We start from the raw sequence: 21,016 nt of genomic DNA, 5'->3' as shown, positions 1-21,016 counted from the left end.
ATATTCTATTTCATTTTTGACACTGCCTTCTCGGCTGATCCATGCCCATTTACGCTGAGGCTTTTTATCGAAAAAGAGTTCATCATGGATAAATTTTCCTGGTATAGGAAGTTCAGCAATATTTGCCCTTGTATATTTCCTTCGCCATATCTATATTTACCCATTGCTACTTCTGCATCATCTTGTTTAAACTCCATTTTCGCAATAAAGTTGCCCATAATTATTGTACTCACATTACATTTTAACAACTTAATTCTTAGTTGTAGGTTCAGCTAAAAATTTCAAAATATAGGTCTGAATTTTATAAATGCTTCTCTTACCATTCGTATACGAGTGTTAATTTTTTTTATCAGGATTTACATAGTGTGTTATATATTCAGCAGTCTAAGTATTTCAAATGTTTAACTTTTATTTTAAGATCATTTTTGACAATTAGTTGCAGTGGCCTAACGTGTTGTTTACTAACCACAAATATCTTTGTCTTTGATTTATTTATGTCAAATTTGTCCTTGAAGCATTCTGTAGAGACTCTCTTAATAACAAATATGCAAAAATCTTTAATAAATTCAGTCATAATCACTGAACAAATCCCTTATGTAATAAACATTAGAGAAAAAGCTAGAGAATATCAGATCCCAATATTTATCTGTTTTTAGTTATAAAAAGGCCGATTATAATGTTACCTGGCATATATTCGAATGAACGGATATCTACCTGACAAATGCACTTTCGAGAAGGAAGTAGACCAAGGATGCGTTTTATCTCATTTATTATTCCTATATATGTTCAGAGTTATTAATGCGCAGCATCTTGGATGGTTGGGAGGGATAACTAAGAATATAGTTGGTGTCAAGATCTCCAACTTGCGTTTCGCAGAAAACACTACACTTCTAGAATCTACTCCTGAATAAATTACTAACTTATTAAAAAACTCGAGGTATACAGTGCAAGTTTGGACACATGGTTAACTACAACAAAACCAAAGTAATGGTTATTGATCACCAACAACAGTTTCCTAAAATATGATCTATTGCGGGGTGCGAGATAGTCTTCTCTATGATATATCTTGGAGCTCTGCTTACAACACAGGCAGTTGCGAACCTGGAATTCGAAGACGAATACAACTAGAAAGAGCAGCAATGACTGAACTAATTGGGGGCCTGGCGTAATCGTCATATTACTAGGTTGAACATAAAAAGACTTGTTTTAACTCTGGTCTTTTCCATATGTTAGTATGAAAGCGAGACATGGACACTCGAACTAGATAGACAACGCATATATGCTTTTAAAATGTGGAAACGACTGCTTCGAATTCCATAGACAGTTTGCCATCCGAATATCTCGGTTCTCGATTAAATTAAACCGAGTCAGCGTCTCTGTGGTACTATTTACACTAGAATTTTAAAGTTCTTTGTTTATATCCATTGAAGTGATCACAAAATGGAGCGATTGCTGGTTCAAGAAAGGTCTCAGAGTCAACATTAACGCGGCAGATCTCCACAGCGATGAGTAGACTATGATGATGATAAGCACCAATGCCTAAGTAATTTATCGCCACTGGCTAAGACAAAGATAGATTTAATGGGGGTATTTGACAAAATAAAAATCGAAACAAGTAATAGCGGGATATAAATTAATATGAAAAAATCAAAATACATGATTATGTGGTACCTTTGCACCAATTTTCCTTAGTTTAGAATAAGCATCTTTCTGCTTAATCCTAAAGTTTTTTCGTGACAAATATGAAATTAAGATCTTTGAGTATGAGATAGGACCATTTTTATCTTATGCTATAATCTTTCGTGCCTGTGCTACATAAAAAAAAATGATACTAGGCAATTGTTTTTCTTTATTTAATCTTTTGATTATGTGCGTAAGCCGGTGCACTTGAATAATTGTAGAGTACTGATTTCGGAATCCGAATTGGTGATCGAGGAAGAGTCGTCTTTCTTTGATAATAGATTTCAGCCTCTTGAGCCATAGCTTATTAAACAGTTTTGACATAATCTGTAGCAAGGATATTGGCCAATACGACGTCATTTTATGTGGCAGTTTGCTTGGTTTTAGAATCATGATGATCTCATCCACCTTCCATAGTTGTGGAACATAATTTAAACGAAACAATGCGTTAATTAGATTGGAAAGTTTAACCAGGGCCTTCTTAGGTAGCTTCATAAACACCTGCCCAGTTATCAGATAGTAACCGGGTCCTTTTTGGGATTAACGATATGTCGATTTCATTTTTAACTTGTTCATCTGGATTCATGGATTCATCATTCAACTTGGAGACATTCATCTATGTCTACTATATATGATTGAAAAATACTTTCGAGATAGTTTCTAAATATGAATGCTTTTTGTTCGGTGTTTTTCACCCAAAGTCCTTGGGTATTTTTTATAGAAGGCGTTTGAATATTTGGTCCCTTTAAATTCTTGGTAGTTTTCCATAGCGAGTATTCAGTACTAGAATCATTTGTCAAATGGTTTAGAAATTCGCTAATGGATTCATTCTAAAGTTTCTTAATCTCTTTTTTTTTAGTTGTAAGCCAAGTTGGTTTACTATTGTTCTGTCTTATGGTGCTCTAATTAGTTGATATTTTTTTGTTGTTCTTCCTTTTTGCATAGAACAATTCCATGATTTATTTAGGGTATTTTTTTCTTTTTAAACTCCTTGGTAGTTTAGGAGTATTTTCTCAGGCTGCCTTTATATTGAATTTTTCCACCTTTGCGTCCAAGTCGCTGCCTTATACACTTAGACCTTAGAATCAATGTGATTCGAGTTGGCTTAGCTTTATACAAAAATATCTCAGCTAACTATCTGAATATCAATGACGGCTGAAACATGAACTCTGATCACACACCGATAATTTTAACTATGAGTAATACAGTGATCAAAAAAGAGTTCAATCCAATATCGACTAATCAAAAGCTGACTGGAAAAGCTTCAAAATATACCTTGCTGTGTCATTGAGAAAAACGAGGCAACTTAATAACGAATTAGAAGTTTTTATAAAAAATATCCAACAGGTAGGTTGGGAAAATACTCCCACAACAACTACTAGAACAAAAGGAAACAACTATCCAAAAGAAATCAGAGAACGCAGAAAAAAGAAATTTAAGAAAAAATGGCAGCAATACTGAGCTCTACGAGACAAAACTAGTCTAAATAATGCTACACAAAAACTAAAAAGGATGATACACAATATAAAAAATTCAACAATTGATTCCTTTTTAAGTAATTTAACAGCTGATCAGGGAAAACAGCAACTGGGCTAGAAGTAACGAACAGAAACAGAACGATTTTCAGATCATTTAGAAAGCACGTTTAAACTCAATGACAATAATGGTAAAGAACTGAGATGTGAAGAACCATTCCAAACCGTAGAGAGAATAACATTGACATTATTTTAAGAAGTACCAACAGCTATAAAAGAGAATAAATATCCTAAGAAAGCTCTAGAATATAATCTCATAACAAAAGAACTATTAAAAAATCTACCAAGAAAGGAGAAAGTTAAACTGGCACACCTAATAAATGCTGCTTTTAGGTTGCGATATGTTCCCAAACCCTGGAAAGTAGCGGAAGTCATTATGATTGCCAAACCAGGTAAACCTCCTAATGAAGTGACATCCTATCGACCAATATCACTTCTTCCGGTGATGTCAAAACTATTTTAAAAACTTCTATTAAGAAGATTAAAACCAATAATAGAAAGAAAAAATCTTTATACCAAATCATTAATTTGGTTTCAGAAGTCAAAATTCCACTATAGATCAAGTTCACAGAATAACGAATATAATAGAAAAAACATTAGAAGGAAAGAAAGTCTGCTCTACGATCTTCTTGGACGTAGCACAGGCGTTTGCTAATATCTGACATGAGGGTTTAAACTGTAAACTAATAACGTTCATGCCTAAACAGTATTCAGAAATCTTAGAATCATACATTGCGAGTAGATATTTCAGAGTAAAATAAGAAGTGTACACCGATTTAAGCGAGATCAAAACTGGCGTGCTACAAGGGAGTGTATTAGCTCCGGTCCTGTACCTATTGTATACGTGTGACATCACAGAGCTAGAACAAAACACTATTGCATCCTTCGTAAAGAAGCGACTGATAAGTTGCAACTGTCAGTAAATACAATACATACCTGGACCAGAAAATGGCGAATAAAATTTAATGAGACCAAATTTACCTGCTCACATTAACTTTACAAATAAAAAATTTCCCAGTTAGAATAAATAATACCCAAGTTCTTTATGCTACATCAGCAAAATACTTGGTCATCATCCTAGACGCAAGGCTGCGCTGGAAAGTCCATGTCATACAGAAGAGAGATATTAGATATAAGAAATTGTATTCGCTGATTTGAAAAAATTCAACATTATCCATTCATAATAAATTATCCATTTACAAGCAAGTACTGAGGTCATATGGGTGCCAACTCTGGGGCTGTACCAAAGCTAGTAATCTACATATTATCCAGAGATTTCAAAACAAACTTTTTGAACATAAATTAATTTTTTATAAATTATCATATAAAATTTTTCTATGATCTCCGGACTTGCATTTAAACATGCATTTTTTAGAAAACCCATTTCGTAGATGGCATGAAAAATAATTAGCCTCTGCCAATTGAACACTGGCTTGTGCAAACCTTCGATGGTACTGTTATTCCAATTTTTGATCATGGGTGTGAGAGGAATGGATATAAGTTATGTAAATTATGGACCGATTTTCTTCCCTATAACGTTTATTATTTCTAAGACAAAAATACAAAAGGGCTTTTCAATAAAATTTTTCTGTTACTAGCTTTCCTTCATCGAAACCCTATACCCCATATCACTTTTTGCAAAGTTTCCTGTGACCTTATATAAATATTGTCTTCGTCATTTTTTGGTGTTCGAATGTAAAAATTCGTTTTTCGGCGATATACAATTTATTATACGACAAAGTAAACATCTGTCAAAATCGTCATATTGGATTTAAGGGCAGATTTCCTTCATGTTAGACGTCGAAAATAGTATAGAAACACGTACTTTTATATTTTTTATTTTCCGAGATAACTTTTTTATAGTATTCAAACTTATTTCCGTTGCTAAGGCTCCTGTCCTTTTTTAAAATCTTCAATAGGTTGATTTTGTACCGCTTCGCGCTGCACAAGAAAAATTACATTTGCTATTACCTCTCTCGTTTATACAGACTCTTAAAGTTAACAACACAGAGAACAGAGATGAATGGCGAGAAGTAGGAGTGGCATATATTTGGCAGTCCGAATAGAGAAACGGGCTTAAAAAAAAGTTAATATAAATTAATTTAAGTAATTTAAAAACTTAAATATTCACAATATTTCAATACAAGTAAAAGAAAAAAAAAATTTTTTAGCGGAGAATTGTGTTGCTATCTAGTGCAAATCGGAGGTAGAGTCTGATACTAAAAAGACCAAATCTGAAGCTATATTTGACAAGTTGTATCTTTGTTTATGCGCTTATACCAAAAATTGACTAAATATTAACTATATAATTATATTTTAGGAATCAATGAAAATTATGGGGCTTCCTAACTGGCTACATTGGTTGGCTTGGTTTGTCAAGTGCTTCATTTTTGTGGTAATCTCTGTAGCACTTATGGTAATACTTCTCAAAATAAGATGGTACTCGAACACAGAATACACCGTTTTTACCTATGCAGATCCATTCGTATTGTTTGTATTTCTATTACTATATTGTTGCTCTATGATTACTTTTTGCTTTGCCCTGAGCGTCTTTTTTTCCAAAGGTAAGAAACTTTAAAATTACTTTAGAATTTGAGATGATAACGAAATACGAGTAATGTGATATTAAAAATAAAAATAAAATCTAAAAAGTAACGTTAATAATTTTTGAAGCTCTCAAATAAATAATCAAATTATCTGAAATATTTATATGACAGTAGAATTTTACCATATACTTTGTTTTAAGTTAAGAAAATAACATTGCGCTTATGGAGATCAGTGTTGCCAAAACTCTCATGCACGTGTTGCTATTAGATTGTTGATATATGATTCCTTCCAATTAGAGTGGTATTCAGCACTGTGTAGTTGTAGTTAATTAATTTCACTAATAAAAGGATATGTATAGTTGAATACAAAATAATGCATTATAAATACTTGTTTCTTTAGATAAGATGTTTAGATAAGATGTAACTAAAAAAAAACAAGTGCAGCTTTATTTTATTTTTATGTAAGTAACAACAGCAATCACATACATAAAAATTTCTCCTTGCTTATCGTGAAGTCTGTTGAGTTTTTTTTAACTAAAAACCAAAAAACAGCACCTTATACAAAGCCCAATTCGCTACCCGCACGCACTATAACAAATCGGGAGCCTAGTTGTGTCGGCTATTTTAGGCCTGTTGACAAACCCTTAACAAACGCATCCCTGGTTGAAGTCACTGAGAGGCCCTTTCATTCTTTGAAAACACTGTGTCTAACATTCACCCTAGTTTCGTTCAAATAAACGACGGTGTATCCTTGAGAACGAAATTTTTTTAACTCGCACAAATACTGATACCTCCATTTTAGAATATCGAGCCATTCAATCATATTTGACTTTACTCCTCGTTAACAAAAAACAAAGTTGTTTTTATGGAGTTTTCTCCATATTGTTGTAAGTGACATGTTACTAAATCTTTGTCTTTTTTAATCGGTGCAAAAACTTTGTTTAATGTCGGCAGTAAATTTTTAAAGAAAAAACCTTGCACGATGGCACGTAGCTGCGTATAAACTACTGCATCGTAAGTGAAGTTTCTGCTGTTCACTCTACTTTTGGTACGTTTTCTTGTTTTTTATGAGCCTTAGTCCTCTTTCCGCAGCTTCTTTGCGTATTTTAGAAGTAGTATTAAAACTTACTTTCGTCATAGCACTTTCACCACTTCTTAAATTTAGATAATAATTAAATACATTTTAAACACTTTGTTTTGCACGGATGTCCAAGATATTCCCTTGGCTTACTTTTTAAATTTCCATTTTTAATTAACATTTAACTATAAAGTCAGAATATCTGCTAGAGAACCACAAAGCCTTATTATCATTATGTAGTCAAAAAACGACATAAAATCGCTGACGTACGCTCATCTGGATAACTGGAGAACCACGCTATACACAGCGGTTCGTTTAATTGCTTATCTTTAATAGCCGGCAAAATGCATGATTTAGCTAAGCAATATTTTTTACTGATTTCCATTATTCATGGCATAGGGTATTCTCACCGAAAAATAAATGAACTGTGGCCACTATAATTAAACAAATATAAAAAAAATTATCCTTTGTAAATACTATTTATTTAATTAAAATCATTCTCCGTACTTTTCATCTTTTGTTTCGAATGGACACTTTTGGTCAATTATGTTAAAAAACATTAATTTTAGTTCATGTCTGTGGAAATGAAAATACAATTAACACAACCCTGAATCGTGCTTGTGTTCGTCGTGGCATCGTTGCGCTTCCATCGTCCATAAGAAATACATGGCCCTATCTCCGCAATGTTATTTTCTTAATGTAGAACGCTCTATAGTTGCTTTACATGCAGCTAGGGAATACTTCAACAAGCAAAATTTACCCTATGCCGATATCTGCTTTTTCCCTGTGGATAAATACAACCCGACTGAGCTAGAGCAAATAAATATTATAAATAGAAAAAAAAAGTATTAATTATTATTTGTAGTTTTCCGTAAAAGTATGAGGCATTACTAAACTTTTTTACTTTAGTTACAATATATCATTGCATATATTTTTCTTTTTTCAGCAAACACTGCAGCAACAATGGCAGGTTTAGCTTGGTTCATATCTTACGCTCCTTATTTATTTATGCAGAATAACTACTCTGAGCTTGCGTTATCTACTAAATTATTAACAAGTTTGTTGCCAAATACTGCTATGGCTTTTGGATTCCAAGTTGTACTTATGTATGAAGGAACCGGAGATGGTAAGTAATTAGAGCTGACTAACAATATCTATTTCGATTTTAACAACGATGAAAGGTCGGGGAGTATATTATTAGTAAATAGTGAGCTATTTCATTATGCCAAAAGTCGTAATGGCTTTAAATAAAATTTCATTTAAATTGGTAAATAAGTCTCATGTATAAATAATTAATTGTAATGTATGTGTAAGTGTAATCTATGAAATTGATTTGAGGATGATTTTAGCCGAGGAAATAAAGCACTAAAATTGTCTAAACCTCTAACTTTTTTAAAGTAAGACGGATCGATATGAAACCTTTTGCATTCAATTTGGAAGAGCTTCAGGAAAATACCTGACTACTTGGAATGAGGGATAAATGAAAATTGCATTGTTGTAGGCGGAAAATGCATTTTCCAAAGTGCATTTCAAAGTCTTAAAAAAATAAAAATTCGCAACTCGGAAAATAATCATGGAAATAGTTTCAATTGTCATCGGGGGTTTTTAAGGCCATTAAACACGAATATCGGGTCAGTGAAGCTGTAGGAGGTATCTGGTTTCGTGTATCTTCGTTGTCTCCAGCAATTTTATGGGAATTCGTAATTAAATTTGTTGAAACTTGTTATTCCGGTCTTTTTAAGGTTACTGAGAGTCTTAATCATACATTTAAGGTTCTGAAATCTCTATAATAAAAAAAATCTAATTTTTTTTTCATAACTCCCACTCTAAATTACGTTGACAGCATTTATTAGTTTAATTTTTAATTTTTTCAATTTTTTTTTAACTCAGAAAGTGTATGTGAATAATTGCAAGTTAGGAGTTGCAGAAAAATGAATTTTCAGTGTTTATTATGCTTGTTGAAAATGACAGTTATTTAAATATATACTGTGCTAGTTATAAATACTATACTGTGAATGCAATAATTCGGAAGTGGTATTAAAGAAAATTTCATTACCATTAATTGAATTGGTCTTTTCACAAACAACATGAGTAAATTTTTGGCAATATTGACATTTATTCATAAATCCGTTTTTTATACGTCAACGCACCGTTCTAAGCAGAAACGACAGTTACGAAAGTCAAAGCCGAAAACGGTTTTTTAAAAAATTTATTTTCGTAACAAAATTTATTTATTGAGAACGTACAGGTATGGTAACAACTACAAAACAAAAAGCTCTTAATCTAATTAAACACTGGTATATATAGTCTTTCTATATGTCGTCACACATTGGATAATCCAGGGACGTAACTCCTCCTCCCTTAGAAAGAAGCATATCCTTGGGGTGTGCTTCTTTACACAATAAATCCTTGGGTTTCTTCTTTTCTTGTTTCTTCTTGTTTTCTTTGACGCACAGTTTTACAATATTTAGTTAAATAATATAAAATTAAAATGAAAATTATTATATATATACAGATTGTCCAAAAACTTGTTTGCTTAAAATAAATTGAATTATTATCTTTTAACTTATATTTTTGTGTTTCTAACTTTTCTAAAATATCTTTAGTCTTTCTAAGGTTAATTGTATTAAGATTTATTGGTGAAAAATTTGAACTTTCATTTTGAAAAATATTAATAGAAGGAATAACTTTTGGAAGATTTATATGAGCAAAGTGGTTTTTACTAATTTTTTCTGTTTGGAAGACTTCATTCTTGATTTTCACGGTACATTCAGGAACGGATTCTAAAACGTAGCTTCCATGTATAGGTAAATTTTCTTTTGAGTTTGGGCACTCAATAATTGCTAATTCTTCTTCTGGAACTGTAACTATCCATTTTTCGTCGCTGATTCTTGTAGATTCTATCTTCTTTATCTTTACTTCGAAATATTCACATGACAATGCCTTTTTCTTGAAATTTATTAATTGGACTGCACAAGGGGCTTCTTCGGTTATCGTTAGTCTATTACTTCCTTTACATATGTACTCTTCTGAATCTATTTCTGTGCATATATCTTCCATGTAGATATAGCTAAATTCATTAAATGCAAGGAAAGGTTTGTAAGGTAAATGAATAAGATAATTTGAGTTGTTCATAGGAATAGGAATAGGGAATAGCTGGTAATAATCATATATTTCCGATTCAACTAATGGAATCTCTAATACAAATGTAATTATAGAATTTACTGAATAGCTCTTAATATTTATTATTTTCTCATACTGAATTATTTTTCCTAGTGTAGTATCAAAAGGCATTAATTTTGACTTTGTCTGAGATTTTGCTTTCTTTATTTCATTTAAAAGTTCAATTGGATTTACTATAGAATTGTGCAAGGTATTTATTTTGGCAAATGAGATTGCAGTTTCTACTTTCTCAAAAATATCATAAATTGTTTGATAAAGTAAAGTAATTTGATTTATTACTATAAATGACTGAATATGTGTATACATACTTTTTTCAAATAAAGCTAATTTATTCTCTATAGCTTCAATTTTTGATTTCAAAATCAATTGATTATGTGAAATATTATTTATAGCATTATTAAAAGTATTTATAGAATCTTGCAATAAAGATATTTGTCTTAGGGAATTTACTTTTAAGTTACTTTAATTATCTTTTAATTGTTTTATTTCGTTTTCTATTCTTTGTGCGTCTTCTTGGTCCATATTTCCTGTAATACATTTTATTATTGTTCCTAGAGGATTTAGAAGTCCTCTTTTTATTCTTTTTTCTTCCTTATACAAAGGTGGAATAATTTGATATATTTGTTCTTCTATTTTACTTTGTAACGTAATTAAAGAAATAAATGAGTTTTCTAATTCTGGATAATAACTTGTTTGATTTCTGAAACTTGTGTGTAGTCTTTGAGCTTCATTTTTTAATAAATAAAATTCTTGTATGACAGAAGTTAAATTGTAAATTTGTATAAATATCCAGTGTGTAGAAATTATTTTGGAGGTACCTAATCTAAAAGGTAGGAGTCCTGGATATGTAGTTACATCTTCAAACTTGACTAAGTTGTCTCTTGCGTTGATAAAGTTGACTGCTCCGAAGATTCCGACGATAAATCTGTAATATTAGGCATTATTTTAGTTTCGTTTATGTGGACTATTATTTTCTTTTTATTCTTGGGATTTTCCATTTCTATTTTCCCATTTTCTAATATTTGTGAGGGTATATAAGGTCCAGTATATTTTCTACTTAATTTTCCTCCGCGAGTTTCTGTTTTTCTATAAACTTGTGATCCTAAACGAGGATCTTTTGAGTTTCTATCTTTATTTCTTTTTCCAATTATATTCTCTTTAAGTTTTTGATTTTCTTCTTGTATACTTGTATATAGAGCTTGAGTATTATTTTGATGTGCATTAACATATTGAGTATAAGCTTGTGCTGGAATAAGTCTCATGGGATCTTTACTGTCTGTATGTCCCGATACTAATTCGAAAGGTGTATGGCCAGTTGCTGAGTGTATAGTACTATTATAGGCAATAAGAGCATAAGGCATAATGGAAATATTATCTGCATCTTTATCTTTTTCTTTTAGTAATCTTAAGTGCTCAGTTAAGGTAGAATGGAATCTTTCTACCGGGGAATTAGATTCGTGATGATATGGAGTAGTAAAATGTATTTTTATTTGATGCGTTTTTAGTAATTCGTCTACAACGTCATTTTTAAATTCTCCGCCACTATCTGCAACAATTTGTTTCGGTATTCTGAAAAATGAAAAGAAATGTACTAATTGTTGACACGCTGATATCGCTGTGCCAAAATATGGTAACGCTTGGCCATATTTTGAAAATTTATCTATAATTGTTAAAAATCTTTGATTGCCAACTTTATAAGTATCTATATGTATTATCTCAAAAGGCTTGGAGGGTGTGTGGGTTAATATTAAAGGTTCTTTATGTGGATTTCTATTATATTTTGATCTTTGGCATATCTTACATTCGTTTATATATTTTTCTATATCTTTTTTCATTGATTTCCAGTAGTAATTTATTTTTAAAGCTCTAAGAGTCTCTGAAATTCCTCGATGATTCGTTTTGCCGTCGTGGTTATATTTTATTAGTTGATTTCTTTCTTCTGGTAAAACATTGTTAACTAATTTTGTACATTCAATCAATTTTAATTTTGTAAAATATTTACGCCATACATTCTGAAATATTGGTCGTAATTCTTGAGATCAGAAATAAATGTATAAAGTATTTTTGCACGCATTTTCTTTTAGGAATTGTGTCACACTTTCTTCGTCAGCTGAAATAGTAGCTCTTATTATTTTATGTCCTTCAAAATTCTCGCATTCGCGTTTTAAATAATTTGCAAAAGGCGCTCTCTTAACGATAAGTTGATAGGCTTTATTGTTTATTATTTCATCCAACAATGAGAAACTATTTTCATTTGAAGATTCAGCACTATGGGCTGTATCTGTGTCTGAGTATCATTTCAACGTTTTCATTGTTCTTATTTCCTGTTGACATAATTTTATTTACTTGTGGGTTTTCTGTAACCTCATTGTTATCGAGAATTTGCAAAGTTTCATTTATTACATTTTCATCAACTATGTCTGGATTAAATTCAGCTAAAAATTGGTCGATATCAAAATCTATGTCACCGGGATTATTTATATTTGATTCTGTTTCAATTGCATTAATATTTATTCGACTTAAAGAATCGGCAATATTCGTTTTACCGGGTTTATATTTTATAGCACGATACACAGACTACCGGTATGTTTTTGCGCATGAAAGGCGAACGCGTGACGTCATATGGGAACCTTAATTTTCATTCGCCAATGCTAAATCAAGCGGTAATATTGTTCGAATTTTAAAATTATGTACCTATCATCGCTTTTTAAATAAAAAATTGTATTTTATATTCTTTTTCATTTCTTGCATTTCCATTGAACAATACAGATTTTATCTTTTGTCCAATATACATTTACCACAATATATTAAAAAAATAAAACAAAATTAATATAAACATTCACTTTACTTTTGGGTCTGTAAAAATATTTCACATAAAATTGTGTTTTATTTACATACAATTTTATTTACAAAGCAGAAAAAGGTTGATTTCAAGTTAAACCAGGTCAGAAATCTAAAAATTTAAAGTAAGAAAATTTTATTAGACTTTGATATACATACATATGTGTATATATATATATATATATATATATATATATATATATATATATATATATATATATATATATATATATATATATATATATATACATATTACTAAGATCTGCTTTCCCTTACTTTTATATTAACTTTTTATGTATTTAATTATTTTAATTAATTATTTAATTAATTATCTAAGTGTCGCAAATCTCAGGGTGTTATTTTATTATACAAAAAAAATCAGCTTAGGTTATACTTATCTTTTCTCGTGGCTTCCAGTATCTCTTAGTTGTTCCTTATCGGGATAAAATAGGAAAAGGAAATAAATAAAAATAACATAAATAAACAAATACAAATATCTTTTATCAAAAGAAATAATATGAAGATTTATCAAATAAATTCCATGGGCTTAACTGTCCCAATGAAAATTGTACCACATAAAATAATTTTAATATACCAAATATTTATCGGTTTGTTTTTTTTTATAACATTGATAAAACAACATAAACAAGAAATTTGGATATTCGTAAAATAATTACACTTCCTATGAAAATTTTGAAATATTGAAATCTTTGTTCATATGTTTTTGTACTCAAAAAGATATAAAATTCTGAATATTATAAAAAGAAACTTTTTAAATTTATTAAGCAAAATTACAACAATAAACAACAATTTGTAACTAAAATAATCCACAATTACTTTAATCGTTTACAGCTTAATATTTTAAAACCTCAATTTAATCACTTTCAACGCCACCAAGTACGAATTTAATGTATCGAAACTACAAACAACAAACAAGGAGCAAATGGAGCAAATAAATTTTAGGTTCCCGCGTGACGTAGCTGCGCGGCCGAACCAAATTTAGCGACGACAATCGGCATACCGTTTAGTCTGTGTATCGTGTTTTATAGTATAGTTAAATTCTTCTAATTTTAATCTTCATCGTAATAATTTGGAGTTGGGTTCCTTTAAATTAAATAACCATATTAGGGGTCTATGGTCGCATAAAATTTCAAAAGATCTGCCGTATAAATAAGGTCTAAATGTTTTACAAGCCCATACAATTGCTAAAAGTTCTTTTTCTATCGTTGAATAATTTTGCTCTGTTTGATTAAGAGTTCTTGAGGCATACGCTACGGGTAAATCATTTGGGACTTTTCCTTGTGACAAAATTGCACCTAAGGCTATATTTGAAGCGTCTGTAGTTAATATAAATGGTTTTGAAAAATCTGGATATTTTAAAATTGGAGCATTAATTAAAAGTTCTTTAAGATGATTAAAAGATTTTTTAAATTCTGGAGTGTGTATAACTTTTGCATGTTTCTTTAGACACATAGTTAAAGGTTTAGCTATTTTGGCGAAATTTTGGATAAATCTTCTGTAATATCCTGCTAATCCTAAAAATGACTTTATTTCTTTTTGTGTAGTAGGAATAGGAAAGTTTTTGACTGCATTTATTTTTTCTGGATTTGGTCGTACTCCGTCTTTTGTTATAATATGACCTAAATATGCCACTTCTGTTCGTTAAATTTCTGATTTATCTAGTTGTATTTTTAAATTAGATTTTCTTAGTCTTTCAAAAATTGCTTTCAGTCTTTTAACATGTTCTTGCAATGATGAGGAAAAAACAATTATATCATCTAAATATATATAGCATATTTCATTCTGATATCCTCTTAATACATTATTCATAACTTTTTGAAAAGTAGCTGGGGCATTTTTCAATCCAAACGGCATACGTAAAAATTCATAATGTCCTGTCTCTGTGGAAAATGCTGTTTTTGGTACATCGGCTGGTTCCATTTCTATCTGGTGGAAACCATTTGCTAAATCTAAAGTAGTAAAATATTGAGCTCTTCCTAGACCATCTAGAATATTATCTATTAATGGCAAGGGAAATTTATTTTCTATTGTATTTTCATTCAGTTTGCGGTAATCTATAACTATTCTATATTTCTTTTGGTTACTTGCATCCATTTTCTTCTCTATTACCCAGATGGGTGAATTAAAAGGCGAGTTTCAATCTTGTATTATTCCATTTTTTAACATATCATTTATTTGTCTACTAACTTCTTTTTTATAAACTTCCGGATATCTGTAATTCCTTGTGTAAACCGGAGTATCATTAACTAAATCTATTTTATGCTTTATTTCATTCGTAAAACTAAGGGGCGTTCCGTCTATATAAAAAATATCTGTCTAATTATAACGTAATTTACCTATGGCTTGGTATTCTTCGTCGTCGTTATAATTAAGTCTGAGTTTCTTGAAGTGTGAACTGGAAATGTTTCATCATTATATCTTTTTCTTTCATTATATCTTGTATATATTCTTCTTTGATTGTTATTGTATCTTCTATACATTCTTCTTTTATTCCCATTATATCTTCTATCATAATTATTATATATTCTTCTATTATCGTTATATCTTCTTTTTTTATTTTTATTATATCTTACATCATAAGTATTATAAATTCTGTCATTGTATCTTAAATTATTATTATGTCGTTCTCTTATGTCATTACAACTCGTTATTGTAGGATGAAATAAATTATTTGGAGGACGTCTATCATTTCTAAAATTACTTCGTAAACTAAAGTTATTGGAACTTGTATCCATTGGCTCAGGTCGTATTGAATTTCTGCTTTGATTTTGGATAGGAATAGATGGCTGATATCTAGGTATATTTGGAAATTGTCTTTGAAATTGGTTACGATTATTATTATTAAAACCATTGTTCGAAAAACTTGGACGATTTTGAAAATTATTATTTGGATTTCTGAAAAAAATATTATTTCTGTATTGACTAGAACTTTGGGAAGAATGTCGATTTTGAAAATTATTATAATTCGAAAAATTATTATTTCGAGAAAAATTATTTCTATTTGGAAATGAAGAGTGTTGTGAATTATTATTTGAATTTCTATTGGAATTATTATAGGATCGATAATTATTAAAATTTGAGGGTCTTGTATTATTATTTCGATTTTTGTAAGTAATAAAATTTTCTTCTTCTTTAGCGAAAGCCATTGCTTGTTCTATTGAATCAGGATTCTTTAATCTGACTACTAACTGCATGTGATAATTAAGGCCATTTATAAAAGTTTTAAGACAAAGATCTTCATATTGTTGAATTTTTAATATTTTTACATTTAATTGGTCATTAGACATATTTATTTTTGAACAAAGAATGCTTCTAGCATCCTGGATTCTTAAACCAAAATTTTGTGCATTTTCGTTTCTTTCTGGTTTGATTGAAATTATATCTTGTATTAAACAATCAATTGATCTCTGATCAGAAAATGTTACTATAAGAGAATCTTTAATTTTTGCCCAAGAATCAAGTTCTGTTCTTGATGCAATAAGGTCTGCTGCTTTGTCAGTTAACTTACTTAAAACAGTATCAAAAAGACAAACATTTATAGGATTATTTGCATCTCTATTGCTATGATTATTCAAAAAATGTTCACATGATTTAATAAATCTATTTAATTGTTTCGGATTGCCATCAGAAGTAGGAATGTTATCTGTTTGATATTTAATTAATTGAAAATTAGGTTGAGCCATCTCGTTAAAAGTTAAATTTACTAAATTATCTAAAATGTCCTCCACAGTGAATCAAAAAATATGTAATATATAGGTAAAAATATGGATTTTGGTAAAATAGGAAACACTTACATGAATATTTTCATTTTCTATAGACTTCAGACTATTTTTGTTCTTCCGTCTGCACCAATAGGATTCTGGACGATGCTGGTTCCTTCTCCCTGGTCTTGGCTTCTCCAATGGGTTGTGGACAATGTTTGTTCCTAGCCCTGGACGTTTGGCTGTTCTTCTTCTTCTTCTGGTTCCTATCCGTTTCGGATGTTGGAAATCCGTTGAGGTTTTCTTAAACCATGTTCTTAAATTCCGCAGCCATGATATTCTCCTTCTACCGGGTCCTCGCTTACCTTTGACTTTACCTTGCAATATAGACTGCAGCAGGGAGTAACGGTGCTGATTTCTCATAACGTGTCCCAGATATTGCAATTTTATGCGTTTGATCGTAAACATAATCTCTGGTTCCTTCTTCATTCTTCATTTGTTGTTGGCTGTTACCGTACCCGAAATGTAGATTTTTTCCGTTAATCTTTAAAAAGAAAAATTGCACACGAAATTCGGCAAGGTTAACACGAACACTGTACAATTTCGAAAAATCCGAATGACTGCGCCAGTTACGAAAGTCAAAGCCGAAAACGGTTTTTTAAAAAATTTATTTTCGTAACAAAATTTATTTATTGAGAACGTACAGGTATGATAACAACTACAAAACAAGAAGCTCTTAATCTAATTAAACACTGGTATATATAGTCTTTCTATATGTCGTCACACATTGGATAATCCAGGGACGTAACTCGACTTGCTGTAATAAACTACAGCTAAATGTAAATACCCATTCCATTCGAAAAACATGAGTCATCGACTGATATTGTTTAGGCGCGTGCTATAGTTTTTGTTCACTTTCTCATTATCAAGACCTAAACGGGAAATAAGTTTTGAGTATATTTTAGCGAATTTCGGTAACCACATGATTTTAATTTATTTTATCTTAATTAATCTTAATAAACTTGAAAGCGACAACATTTTTGAATGGAGAATGAAAAGACCTTTCAAACGATATATCACAAGCCTATACTTCCTATTTTAAAAATTGGGGGTTGTACCTGTCATTCTAAGGGGGTTGAAGGTAGGGGTTGCATTTTCACGTTAAAGAATGTCAAGTTATAATTTAAATTTGACGTGTTTCGGGATTTTTTATAAATATGTACAGTAACCTAAATAATGAATTTATTCCATTTGGCTTTTACACACTGTATATTGAAATGATTTCAATATGTTAAAAAGGATACAACTTAAATGGATTTTTATATGAGTTTGTTGTTCATGAATTTCATGAAGCCATCACAATGTGGGTTCGACTCTGAAATAAAAGAGAGAAAAAGATTAGTAAATTGTTAAATAAATTAATTTTGACTTACCTGATATAGTGTTAATAATTTCTGAATAGTATAGTTGCCTAGTGTATAGGTGAATCGTCTAAACCTTAAAAAGAACAAAAAAAGAAGAATTCTTAAAAAATATTTAAACATAGAAATTTTAAAAAAAGGTCAGAAAATAAACTGTCAAGCAAGTCTGTGGGAGCTAAATTAATAGGGGTTTTGTTAAATAAGAAATTACAATGATGTGGAGATGAAAAGAATAAATTGTATTAGCATTGTAATAGAATAAGTTTTATATCTGAACATTTTTTTTTTATAAATTCCCAAATTAGATGTGATTAAAGTGATTATGAGAAATTAATGTGGATTGACAAATGTGTCAGAACAGGACAGTTTTATGGTTTAAAAAAAATAGAAGACGAAAAAAAAAAGAACAGATAATAGGTTTTTTGGGGATGCCGACGAAGATTTTTCGACGAAGGGGAGCCCTGAAACTGTGGAATAGGTCGGGAGTTTTTTTAACTCGTCTAATTAGAATTTTAGTTTTTCCACAGTTTCCACAGCAGAGATATCCAGAATTTGTTCCAGAGAGTAAGAGAAACAATTTGACTTATAAATTATTATTGGAGTACAGAAATGTCATTTAAATTGAGAAAATTAAAATTCATGAATTAACATAATTGCGATAGGCCTTAAAAAAATTGAAAATATTAATGATCATTAAATTAAAAATAGAATAGTACATACCTTAACTTCCGAAGAGAGGATTGATAGTCCAGTTTCACTGATTATTTTGCGAGTAGTTAGTTTTCTTTAAATACATCAGAACTGTTTTAAAGTGAGGTTGGATAATAATTTTGGGGATCATTTGAAATTTTGATTATATTTGAATGCAAGTTAAAAGTCAGCGGAATAAAGTGTTCATTTTCTTTTTCTTTATAGTTCATTTAAACACTTTATAAAGTTGCAATATTTATTTAGTTTTTAGGTACTTGTAGAGAGTCTCCACATTTTGTAATAAATTTTTATTGTCACGACACTAAACCACATTAAGATTTATACGATTCCTATTTTTGTAAATTTTTAAAGGCAACCCAAGTTGCAGACGAATTTTATTGTTTATATTAAATTTGTTCAATATTAATAAATAACGTGCTTCATTTGGGTTAATTTATCAAAAGTCTAAAGTAAATTTTGGTTTAATTTCTTTTTGAAATCTACCAGGAGACTACAGAGCCGACGTCACACAGTGACAGATTGCTTAGAACACATAATTGAGTTAGCTGAGGTATATATTAAATTAAACAACGAACCACATATTTTAAAAATTACAACATTTATTATAAATAAAAATAAAATTAATAAAATACAACTTTTTCAATATATATATATATATATATATATATATATATATATATATATATATATATATATATATATAGATCCTAACAATTAATGCAATCATGTTGAAAATTGTGATCTAAATTATAGATAATTAATAATTCAATAACATCGTTAAAAATAATTAATTATCAAGTAATCTTAACTAGTAGCGATCATGATAATACAAACCTCTATTTTTTCATAATTTACAGACCCTTTTTAATTTCAGGTGTAAGCTGGAGCACTCTATTTAAACCAAATACTCCAGATGACACATTGAGCTTAGGATTAATATGGGTAATGATTGTAATAAACACAATAATGTATCTATTGATTGCTCTCTATGTAGAGGGGGTATTTCCAGGAGAATACGGAGTAGCTCAAAAATGGTACTTCCCATTCACAAAGAAATATTGGTGTGGAAATCAAAATATTTCAGGTGATTTAAAGATTCATATTTTAAACAATATTTTTACAGCTAGGTTAAAAAGATATTTTTAGACCGCTATTAGACTAGTTGCTACACTAGTGACTCAGTACATCACAGGGCATTTAAGTAAATATGACCTATTAGACTAAGGCAACTGGTTTCGCCACCAGAAATTGTTGTCGTTCTGACCGAACCCAGCCACCAGACGGGTGGTGGCGCCACCGAGTTGGGGCATTATATTATATGTACCCTATTAGAGTAAAGCAACTGGTTGCGTCACCAATAGTTCATGTGTATATAATTGAATAATATTTTTCTACGTCCAAGCAAGAAATCGAAAATAATAATTTCAATTTGTGTTTTGGTAACTAGTTTTATACTGGAAATCAAAAATATAAGTAATTTTTAACTAAAATTGTGGTTTATTGCCATTTAATATAGTAATTAATATAAGTAATATATATATATATATATATATATATATATATATATATATATATATATATATATATATATATATATATATATATATATATATATGTATATACAGACGAATGCTGAGAATTCCATGGGTACAAGGAGTTACTAAGGTTGAGGTACTTCGTCGCATGTGTAAACAAAAAGAATTACTAAGAATAATCAAAGAGAGGAAAATGCAATACTTGGGTCATGTGTTGAGAGGCGAAAGATATGAATTACTTCAAGTCATACTGGAAGAAAAAGTACAGGGCAAAAGATCAGTAGGAAGACGCCAGAACTCGTGGCTGAAAGACCTGAGAAGATGGTTCAACCGCTCATCCGCAGAGATCTTTTGCGCAGCAGTTTCCAAAACTACAATTGCCATTTGGATCGCCAATACGCCAATATATATACAGGGCGTTCTTTAAGTAATTATACAAACAGAAACGGTAGATTCTGCACTTTAAAATATGACGATATAAGCCAACTTGCTTAAATAGAATGTTGATATTAAAAAAGATACAGGGTGTTAAATATTTTTCGCTATAACTTTTACGTTTGTAAGTATTTTTGGACAAAATTTATAATTGGATGCTTTCAAGTTTAGGATAAATTATAATTGTATACATACTTAAATGTAACTGATCGAGGACGCCACATATGGCACATATGTGGCATAGATTTGCGCTTAACTTTCTTGTTCTTTAAGTTAGCTCAAGAAATGGTATACTTGTTAGTAACCTCAAAATTTAACCGTTTTCGAGA

The 21,016-nt window shown here is 30.2% G+C and overlaps 1 protein-coding gene across 6 annotated transcripts in view; it reads left to right on the top strand.

Annotated features, from left to right (window-relative positions):
- Positions 1-21,016, top strand: part of LOC140450216 (phospholipid-transporting ATPase ABCA3-like) — a 314,982-nt gene that overhangs the window by 209,699 nt on the left and 84,267 nt on the right. For all 6 annotated transcript variants that reach the window (XM_072543703.1, XM_072543702.1, XM_072543699.1 and 3 more), the window contains 3 exons: positions 5,536-5,779; positions 7,786-7,965; positions 19,592-19,801. In XM_072543703.1, the coding sequence (XP_072399804.1) occupies positions 5,536-5,779; positions 7,786-7,965; positions 19,592-19,801 (634 nt within the window). The remainder of the gene's footprint in view (positions 1-5,535; positions 5,780-7,785; positions 7,966-19,591; positions 19,802-21,016) is intronic.

This window comes from Diabrotica undecimpunctata, chromosome 9 (assembly GCF_040954645.1).
Source record: "Diabrotica undecimpunctata isolate CICGRU chromosome 9, icDiaUnde3, whole genome shotgun sequence".
Taxonomy (NCBI): Eukaryota; Metazoa; Arthropoda; class Insecta; order Coleoptera; family Chrysomelidae; genus Diabrotica; species Diabrotica undecimpunctata.
Note: the sequence above shows the minus strand (reverse complement) of the source record. Positions and strands in the feature narration are given on the sequence as shown.